Raw genomic sequence first — 10418 nt, forward strand, 5'->3', positions numbered from 1 at the left:
GAGCTTTCATATCTCCTTCCTTAGTCTTACCTGTTTAATTGTGTATGTGTGCGTGCGTGCGTGCACGCGTGCTGAGGATCCAAGGCATGGCCTGTGTGTACAAGGTAAGCTCTCTGACATGGGGCTACATGTGGGCCAGGAGAAACAAACAAACAAACCCAGACCTCAAGCTATGTCTAATAGAAGTTAAGCTGTAATTTGAAAACATTCCTAGGAGAAGAAATACACTCATTTAAAATCATGTAGGGGCTGGAGAGATGCTCAGTGGTTGAGAGCACTGGCTGCTCTTCCAGAGGGCCAGGTTTAGTTCCTAGTGTCCACACAGTAGCTTAAAACTGTCCATTAACTTCAGTTTCAGGGGACCTTGACACTCTCTTCTGACTTCTGCATGCCCTCAAGTAAGCATAGACACATGCCAGCAAAACATTCATCACTCATACATATGAAATAAATAAACCTTTTTTTTTTTTTTGAAACAAGGTCTCTCTAGGTTGTCCCTGTTGTCCTGGAACTTGCTATGTAGACCAAGCTGGCCTTGAACTCTTGCCCCTGCCTCCCAAGTGCTGGGATTAAAGGTGTGTGCCACCATGCCTGGCCTAAATAAATCTTAGAATAAAATCCTGTAGAGCCAGTGAGATGGCTCAGCAGGTAGAAGCAGTTGCCACCGAGCCTGACAACCTGAATTTGACTTCCTGGAGCCCACACGGTGGAGGAAGAGAACTGACGTTGTCCTCCGACCTCCACACGCATGACACGACAATGTGTACCCCATACGCAAATGAATGTAATAAACACCTTAAAAATAAAATCATGGGGGATGGGGATTTAGCTCAGTGGTAGAGCACTTGCCTAGCAAGCGCAAGGCCCTGGGTTCAATCCTCAGCTCTGGAAATAAACAAAAAACAAACAAACAAATAAATAAAATAATCAAATAAAATAATTAATTAATTAAATCATGGAAAAATAAGGTGTAGCACCACATGCCTAGAATCCCACCACTTGGTTGGTGAAGATAGGAGAATCAGGACTTCAATACAGTAAGTTTCAGGTCAGCCTGGCTTACACAATGGGACTGTCCCAAATAAAAAATAGGACTGTGGACTTAGCTCAATGGGAGAGCACTTTCTGCCATATGCAAGGACCTAGGTTCAACCCTGGATTCACACACACACACACACACACACACACACACACACACACACACACAGGAACATACACGCAAAGGTAAAAATGGATGGTATGAGATTCTTAAGGTTTTCTGTTTGGTAGTTATCTTTTTTGACAACATCTTACATAGAGACTTGCTATGTATAGAGCTGGGATTACAGATGGATAGCCAACAAGTGATATTCTTACAGTCTGAGAGACAGAAGAGAAAGGACTCCAGACACCTAAAGGCAGCAGATAAAGTATCAAATAATAGAAAAAGAAACATGGAGGTGCTGAGCGGTGGTGGCACACACCTTTAATCCCAGCACTTGGGAGGTAGAGGCAGGTGGATCTCTGAGTTCTAGGTCAGCCTGGTCTACAGAGTGAGTTCCAGGACAGCCTGGGCTGTTACACAGAGAAACCCTGTCTCAAAACAAACAAACCAAAACAGAAAGAAAGAAACATGGAGACAGAGCCGGCCATGGTGGCACACAGCTGGAACCCTTGCAGCCAAGAAGCTAAGGCAGAGTTACCATGAGTTCAAGTGCTCCCAGCCGGGGCTATATAGCAAGACCTTGTCCCAAAACAAAGAACTCACAGCAAGGAGGCTAAAAGACTACACACCTCAGGCAGGCAGGGACTGTCTTACTTAGCTTTGTCTGTTTGTTTAATAAACTATATCTAGCACAGGGCAAGTGCTCATTAAATACTGACTGGCTAGCCAAACAATGAAGAGCTTGCTTTGATGGCCAGGTGTGATGGCACACACCTTAGTCCCAGAGTTACATAGTGAGTAGTGAGACCCTGTCCCAGAGAGGGGCTTGCTTTGAAAGGAGACAACAAAAAAGGACTTGTGTAACATCTATTTTATTTTATTTTATTTTATTTTATTTTATTTGACCTGAGGATCGAACCCAGGGCCTTGCGCTTGCTAGGCGAGCGCTCTACCACTGAGCTAAATCCCCAACCCTATTTTATTTTTTTATTTTTATTTTTTAAGATTTATTTATTTTATGTATGAGTGCTCCATCTGTATATACACCTTTATGCCAGAAGAGGGCATCAGATCCCACTAGAGATGGTTGTGAGCCACCATGTGGGTGCTGGGAACAGGTCCTCTGGAAGAGCAGCCCATGCTCTTAACCACTGCTCTGTCTCTCCAGCCCGGTACATCTTTATTTAAGTCTAGGTGGCAGAACACTCATTGAAGTAACTTTTTTTAATGATCAGATTTATCTTCATTTTCTGTGTATGAGTATTTTGCCTATATGTATGTGTACCATGAGTGTGCGCTGGCCACAGAGGCCACAAGAGGGTATTGGATATCCTGGAACTGAAGTTTTACTGGTGGTTGTGAGGTTCACGAGGGTCCGTGGAAAGAAGGCACAGAGCACTCTAAGGGCGATTTTTAGCCTTTTCCCACTGCAGGGGGGGGGGGTGGGGGGTGGAATCAGTCTCTCTGGACTGACTCTCCCTTGCTTAGCAAAGGGCTTTTTTTGTTGTTGTTCTCCAATTTACACCTTTAGCAAGTCAATTTCGATATCCCAAAACCTCTGATCTAAACTCCCCAGACAGACAATGTCAAATGCAAGTTCTCAGTTAAGGAACACTGTAAGTTTTCCGGGTTGTCCTTCAACCAAGTTTGCATAGGCTTTGCACCTTTAGAAAATTCGAAGACAAGATTCTCAGAGAAGGGACCGGGAGACAAAAGGTAGCAATCACAAAAGGCAGATTAAAGCTAGGTGCTAACACTCTGGAATCAAACCAGCTGCAGCTCTGCAGGAATTCCCCCAACATACTAGGTCTATGCAAGAACAGTAAGTGCTCTCCTTTTAGATTGTGTGTGTGTGTGTGTGTGTGTGTGTGTGTGTGTGTGTGTGTGTGAGAGAGAGAGAGAGAGAGAGAGAGAGAGAGAATGCCAGGTGTGTGAGTACCCTTGGATGCCTCAAGAGGCTGTTAGGTCTGTAAAGCTGGATCTCTGTAATCACACTGGGTTCTTCTGAGATAGCAGTAAGCACCTTTTGGGTTTGTTTTCAAGACAGGGTTTCTCGGTGCAGCCTTGGCTGTCCTAGAACTCTCTCTGTAGACCAGACCGCCTGGCCCAGGGTTTCTCTGTGTAGTTCTGGCTAGCCTGGAACTCACTCTGTAGACCAGGCTGGCCTTGAACTCAGACATCGTCTTGCCTTTGCCTCCTGAGTTAAAGGCATGGGCCACCACTGCCCCACCCTGAGGTACTCTTGATAGAATGCCAAACTGCATTTCTTTGGAGCAAGAAGGGCAATTGTCAAGTGGATATACAGACTTAAGGTTTTATATATCCCTAGAAACATCAATGAAAAACAAATTTTCTTATATTCTTTTGGTTTCACTTTGCTGATCTGCCAGCATACCTCAGTGATATCACTGCTCCTCTTGGTAATACTGTTTTTTTCCACTTAGTAATGATCAAATCAAAAGGAACTGAGAATCTCTGCTCCCAATCTTTTCCTGAATAACCATGGACCCTTTTCCCCCAGGGAACTGTGGAGAATAAACCTTTCTCTTTGGATCAGGTTCCACACGGTACCAATGTGGCTGAGAGCCAGAGTAAAGAACCAGGGAGAGTTTTGAGTTTGGATCTCTGTGGGTCAAAGTCTACCTAATACAGTTCAGATCCTCTGACCCAAAGGGGAGGGTTCTGCAGCTCTGCCAGACTTTGTGCAAGACAATTAGTATGTCAAAATATCGGTCTTTGGCTTTGGAGTCAGGCCTTTTGGGCTTACTTTGTAGCTCCGCCCCTGGGTGATTGTGCTTAATTTAACTCTCCACCCCTTTATTCTTCTAAACTTTAGTCCCTTGACCTACCTACCTACCTGCTTAGAGGAAAGAAAGCTTTTGAAGATATACGAGCTGGAGAAAAGAGTTCTGGAATGCAGTCTACCGGTAGAGCACGTGCTTGGCATGCACGAGGCCCTGGGTTGGATCCATCCCTAAGCACCAAAACCAAAATCAACCACAACCAAGCCCACACGGACTCTCAGAACTAACGCAGTTGCCCAGGCTCCGCCCTTCACAGACAGGTCGAGCGGTTCAGAAGCCTAAGCCAGCACCGCGTCCCAAAGCGCTCAAGTTCCAGTCTGGCCCAGGAGCGCCCTCTGGCGGCCGAGCCCCCCACCTGGGTTCCCTTGCCTGTCGGCCTTTTTCAAGCCTCAACTAGACCTGAATTGTCGCCGCCGCCTCCTCTGCGTCACTCCGAGGGCCCCGCCCGCCGGAGCGTCCCCCGGTTAGGCACCCCTCCTCCAGAGTGTTTAAAGGTCCCCACGGGGATCCGCCCCACCGGTCGCCCACAGACAGCCCGCCTCCCGCTGCAAAGGGGGTGCGGCACACCCTGCCCCCGCCGCGCGCAGCCCGTCCCTCCCGATCCCGCTCCTCCGCCCTCCCCCACCTTCGCAGGGGCCTCTTCCTGCCCCGAGCGCCCCGAGCCGGCGTAAGGAGGCCTGCCCCCCGCCGGCCCCAGACTACCCGCCCTCCCCGGCTCCGCCGCGCGCCGCCCCGCCCACGCCGGTGGGCGGGGCTCCCGCGGCCCGCCCCGGGGCTGCCCGTCGTGACGTCACTTCCGCCCGGGCCTGGCCGAGGTTCGGCTCCGCGGGCCGAGGGCGGGGGTACGGAGGTGGCAGCGGAGACAGGAGGCGGTGCGGGAGGCGAGGAGCTCCCGCGCGGACCAATCCCTGCGTCCCGGGCCGCGACCCCGCTCCTGCAGCGCCCCGAGAAGAGGCCGGCCGGATGGGCCGCTGAGCCCGAGTCGGGGACCGGTGAGGCTGGGGCGGCGCGGCCTGCGCGGTGGCAGGGTGGCGAGCCCGGGAGCGGACCTCCCTCTCCGGCTCGCTCGGCGGGAGGCACGGGCAGGGGCAGCCGCCGGCCGGCTCGGTGGGCAGTGAGGCCGGCCGAGGAGGCCTGGCAGAGGCCGGCGCCAGCAGGAGGCGGAGTAGTTGGGGTCATTAATGGGGCGGCGGGCGGCCGATCGGGATTCTTGTCTGAGCCCGGCGTCGGAGGAGGAGCTGACCGTAGCTCGGGGAAGAGGATGGCGCGCGGGGGTGGGGGGGCAACCCTGAGAGGCTTAGGGAAAATTCCGCGACCCGTGAGCTGGGCACGGAGAGCCGCTCGCGCTCAGGGCTAAAAGGTTGTGTGGCCCACCTGCCGAAGGGTCTCCCTGGAGTTTGGAGGGGTCAGTGACAGTGTGTGCAAGAGTAGCTACACCGAGCCGGTGTGCAGAAGTCTGGCCGCCTGCATGGAACTCAGCCTCCGTGTCTTCACAGTGTGGAGCCCCCTGGAGCTGAGATCAGGATGTTCCGTTTCATGAGGGACGTGGAGCCTGAAGATCCCATGTTCCTGATGTGAGAACCTACCCCCCCCCCCCCCCCCCCAGCACTCTGCTTCAGGTCTGAGCAGTTCAGACAGACCTCTGAGTTCCTGTCTGGAACTGGTTAGAACTAGCTGGATACTCAGCTGCAGCTCTCAGTTAGAGGGAAGTTGGCATTTGTGCCACTGTGTGCCCCTGACTTATTTTGGGGATGTGGGGAAGGCTGGGTTTTGACAGCCTGGTCTTTTTGCTATCTGTGTTGTATATGCTCACTCCACAGGGACCCCTTCGCAATTCACCGTCAGCATATGAGCCGCATGTTGTCAGGTGGCTTTGGATATAGCCCCTTCCTTAGCATCACAGATGGTAACATGCCAGCAACCAGGCCTGCAAGCCGCAGGATGCAGGTAACAGTTGGAACATACCTGAGATGCAGGGTGGTTAGTTAGTAAAGCATGCCGTTGTTCTTGCCCTACAACCAGCTTAAAAAGGAAATGATCTGTGTGGGAGGCTGAGGAGTGGGGTCAGGAGTCTGACTCCTTTTGAGAGAAGGACGGGGGATGGGGGGAACCGGCCTTGTTTGGTATTAAGGTAGAATGTTCTAACTTGTGTTCCTCATGTGTTTGTGTAGGCTGGGGCTGTCTCTCCCTTCGGGATGTTGGGAATGGTGAGTCCTTATGTTCTTGTTCCTGTGTATTTCAGACACACACTATAATCTTAGACTTTGTTTCCAAATGTGCCCCTTTGGAGTAGTCTCAGGGATGGCGTCAAAATCTCTTTGGATAGTTAACACACTCAGAGCCCACTGAGTATAAATCCTGGAGCTAGGACTGGAGAGATGGGTCCACAGTCAAGAGCACCTGGTTGCTCTTTCAGATGACCAGGGTTCGATTCCAAGCACCCACATCGCAGCTCACAACTGTCTTAGCTCCAGTCCCCAGGGATCTGATGCCATCTTCTGGCCTCTACCATGTGTTGCATGAATGTAGTACACATACATGCAGGCAAAACACCCATACATGTAAAAATAATAAAATGTTCACTCCCCATCCCCCCAAAAAAAAGGAATCCTAGCAGGCCCCTTCTGACTACTTGAAGTTCTTAGCCACTGAGGAAAGTACAACTGTGTAACAGTTCTCTTAAGGAGACAGTGCATCCTAAGGTCCAGGGAAATGGAGTCTGGGTTACTTTCATGACTCTGTTAGAATGTTAGAGGTCTTAATTCATTGACATTGGCTCACTTCCCCAAAGATAGGGAAACACAGCAAAAGACAGATCAGAGCAGCCACAGAGCCTGAGGAGGCAGCCAGCATCTTATAAGGGAGGAGTGTTCTGGTCAGATGTATAGGAAGAAGAGAAAGGGCCTATATAGTCTAAGGTGGGTGGTAGTTCCAAAACAGCATTACCATATATGCTTGGCTTTTGCCGGGCAGTGGTGGTGCACGCCTGTAATCCCAGCACTCGGGAGGCAGAGCCAGGCGGATCTCTGAGTTCGAGGCCAGCCTGGTCTACAGAGCGAGATCCAGAAAAGTCACCAAAACTACATAGAGAAGCCCTGTCTTGAAAAAAACAACAAAAAGAATCTACTTGGCTTTCCTGATGGTCTTTCATCTCTTTCCTCAGTCTGGTGGCTTCATGGACATGTTTGGAATGATGAATGACATGATTGGGAACATGGTATGACTCTTGCTCCATATTCTTCCCAGGCCTTGTTCTCAGTGGCAGCCACCTTAGCTGTCATCCTTTGAGGCGGGGGTGGAGGGGATGTGTGCTAGTGAAGAGGTTGGGTTGGATGAAGTCATTGATTCCGAGCACAGGGGTCCTGTGTCTGCGCTCATACCTGTGAATGATTACGTGTGCTTAGTGCTGAGCTGTGAGGAATTGGGGAAGTTATGATGTTTTCCTCATTCTCACATATTTTAAGAAAGATGTGGCGAGAACAAGCAGCTGAAGGGAGCCTCCTTCCACAGAGTAGCTTCCCCGTCAGTCTGACCCTCCCCTGTCCTCCTCAGGAACACATGGCCGCCGGAGGTAACTGCCAGACCTTCTCCTCCTCCACCGTCATCTCCTACTCCAACACTGGGGACGGTGCCCCAAAAGTTTACCAGGAGACATCTGAGATGCGCTCTGCCCCAGGCGGGGTGAGTAAGGAAGTGGGATTGAGCGGCACCCACGGGAACCCTGACACCTTGTCTCAGGAGTGGGTCATGGGTGGTGTAGCCAGGGCTTCGGGAGGTGAAATGAACATGCTGTGTTCACGTCATCCCAGATCCGGGAGACACGGAGGACCGTCCGGGACTCTGACAGTGGTCTAGAGCAGATGTCCATTGGGCATCACATTCGGGACAGGGCTCACATCCTCCAGCGCTCCCGAAATCACCGCACAGGGGACCAGGAAGAACGGCAGGACTACATCAACCTGGATGAAAGTGAGTCCTGAGCAGCAGCCCAAGTCTAGTTCCTGTGGCCTAGACTGCAGCTTCCTCTCCCGGCCCACAGGCGTCTCAGGCAGAGCTGGGGTGAGCCCTATGCTTGGCCTTGTTGCCAGCTTCAGGGCTGAGTCAGGCGTTGCCAGGGAGGGGCAGATCCTGTGACTGCCATCTTTCTCAGAGTGGCTTTCTGTCAGGGTGACATGGTGTGCGTCACTGCTGCCGGCCTCTTCTGTGGCTGTGCCCCAGGCTACCCTCCTGAGGCCCATCTTCTGCCAGAACGGCTCCTACCCCTGTTCCCACATGCTTGGTCTCAGCCTTTGCCCCTGAGGTTTGCTGGCCTCCACGTCTGCACTGTCTTCCTCAGGTGAGGCGGCAGCATTCGATGATGAGTGGCGAAGGGAGACTTCCCGATTCAGGCAGCAGCGTCCTCTGGAATTTCGACGGCATGAGGCATCTGTGGGTGGGGGACGAAGGGCCGAGGGGCCTCCCCGCCTGGCTATCCAGGGGCCTGAGGACTCCTCCTCCCGACAGTCCCGTCGCTATGACTGGTGAAGGTCCAGGCTTCTCTTGTAAGTGCCTGACAGGCCCGAGGAGGCGGCTTTTAGGTTCCCAGCTAGGCATGCCTTTGGTAGTGTAGCTTAGCTGTCATGGGAGGAGAAACGGGCTCCCTCTGAGTGGCTGGAAGAGTAGCCCAGACCCCAGGCCCTGCATCCTTTCTCCACCTGACACACTCATCTTTTTTTCTTCTCCAGGTACAGGCTGAGATCATCCCGTGAAATAACGTCGTCCTTTCCAGCCTCCACCCCAATTTAATATTAACTTAACAGGCAAGCTGGCCCCCACCTCTCCCTGGGGGTCTCAGGGAGAACCTTTTACTGCCCCTTACCCACTTCTTCCGTCTTTTATCCCTCACCATGGTGACCCCACCCACCTTGTATCCGCTAACTTGAGTTTTCATTCTGCCGCTCCCTCTCCAAGCCGCCTCATCTCCCCTGAGCGCTCCCACACGTTGAAGGTTTTTGGGGGCAAGCTCTGGTTTTAGGGATCGCCTCCCTCAGCTCCCCTGGACCCTTGCCCCCTCTTCCTCAGTCCCACTGCAGATGCCACAGTCCTCTGAGGCCGTGGAGTGAGTGGACTAGTCCCGACTGTCGCTCTTCCCACCCCACATCACAAACCCTTTCCTGTACCCTTCTCTGCCTTTATAAAAAGAAATGATCTGTGCAACTTGTAACTAGGTGTTTATGGAATAAAGGAGAATGGGAAAAAGTAACTTCTGGATGTGCCTGCCTTCCTTCTTCCTGGTTCAACCCCCACACCCTAGTCACTGTCTTAGCCCTCTCCTCTTGGCTCCGCTGCGGCCCAGCTCTCTTAGGGTTTCTTTTGTTGTGGTGAAACACCATGGCCAAGGCAGCTTATAAAAGAAAACATTTAATTGGGGGCTTGCTGACAGTTTCAGGTGAGTCCTTGACCATCGTGGTGGGGCATCAAGGCAGGCATGGTGCTGCAGCAGGAGCTGAGAGCTCATGTCTGATCTACAAGCAGGGGGCAGAGAGAGGGAGACTGGGAATAGCCTGGGCTTTTGAAGGCTCAAATCCAGTGACACTTTCCTAACCCTTCCTAAACTCCATCACACTGGGAACCGAACATTTAAATACATGAGCCTGTGGTGGCCTTCTCAGAGGGTCAGGTCAAACCACCAGAGCAGGGCCTCAGTCGTGAGCATGGAGCTGCTGCTGCCCAGCAGGTGGGGCCTGAGGACAGCCACTTGGTTGCCCCCTCCCTCGCATCTGATTGTAACTTCACTCCAGGGTCATATTAGGGTACAGGGTGTAGTCTATGGAGTTGGCCAGCCATTCTTTTGGGCAGATCCTTGGACAGGTAACCTTATACAAGTCTTCAAGACAGGAGGACTAGGGGTCAGCATTCCTCAAACTCAGCAATCCCCAGATGCTGAGCATTTGAGCCAGGGAAGGAGGGCAGTGGAGAAGGTCAGTTGGAACCAGAGCAGTCTGGAGGACAGGAGGAGCTCACATTTCTCAGCATGTCCACTCTTGCACTGCAGCCAAATGGGTCACTCTGTCCCTCCTGCATGCTAGGCAAGCACTCTGCCACTGAGCTATGTCCCCAAGCTAGGTTTCTCTTGTGTTTTGTTTTGTTTTCTTCTGCAGACAGGGTCTCTTACAGTACCAGATTGACTGTAACTAAGAACAACCTTAAATTCCTGATCCTCCTGCCTCTGCCTCTCAAGTGGTGGGATTATAGGCATGTACCACCATGCCTGGAAGCATTTCAGATTTCTTCTATTCAGTTATTTTCTGCTGATAAAAGCCAAAATATAGCCGGGTGGTGGTGGCTGATGCTTTTATTCCCAGCGCTTGGAGGCAGAGGCAGGCGAATCTCTGTGAGTTCAAGGCCAACCGGTCTACAGAGCAAAGAGTTCCAGTACAGCTAGGAATATATTACACAGAGAAGCCTTGTCTTTTAAAAAAAAAAAAAAA

At 51.8% G+C, this 10418-nt stretch overlaps 1 protein-coding gene across 1 annotated transcript; it reads left to right on the forward strand.

Annotated features, from left to right (window-relative positions):
* The first annotated feature begins 4718 nt into the window (after positions 1-4718).
* Positions 4719-9190, forward strand: Mlf2 (myeloid leukemia factor 2). The gene is made up of 9 exons (XM_036181052.1): positions 4719-4940; positions 5445-5522; positions 5769-5895; positions 6120-6155; positions 7112-7165; positions 7501-7629; positions 7758-7917; positions 8285-8489; positions 8673-9190. Exons 2-8 carry the CDS (start codon positions 5473-5475, stop codon positions 8470-8472), a joined length of 744 nt encoding a protein of 247 aa, XP_036036945.1. The 5' UTR covers positions 4719-4940; positions 5445-5472; the 3' UTR covers positions 8473-8489; positions 8673-9190.
* The last annotated feature ends 1228 nt before the right edge of the window (positions 9191-10418 follow it).

The sequence above is a fragment of the Onychomys torridus genome, chromosome 3 (genome assembly GCF_903995425.1).
Source record: "Onychomys torridus chromosome 3, mOncTor1.1, whole genome shotgun sequence".
Classification (NCBI taxonomy): domain Eukaryota; kingdom Metazoa; phylum Chordata; class Mammalia; order Rodentia; family Cricetidae; genus Onychomys; species Onychomys torridus.

What these genes read in the sequence shown, in the direction of transcription:
- Mlf2 (XM_036181052.1), top strand. Translation starts at nt 5,473, where the DNA reads ATGTTCCGTTTCATGAGGGACGTGGAGCCTGAAGATCCCATGTTCCTG. An exon ending in CCTTCGGGATGTTGGGAATG is followed by an intron (nt 6,156 to 7,111) that starts GTGAGTCCTTAT and finishes CTCTTTCCTCAG; the next exon opens with TCTGGTGGCTTCATGGACAT. An exon ending in TGCGCTCTGCCCCAGGCGGG is followed by an intron (nt 7,630 to 7,757) that starts GTGAGTAAGGAA and finishes ACGTCATCCCAG; the next exon opens with ATCCGGGAGACACGGAGGAC.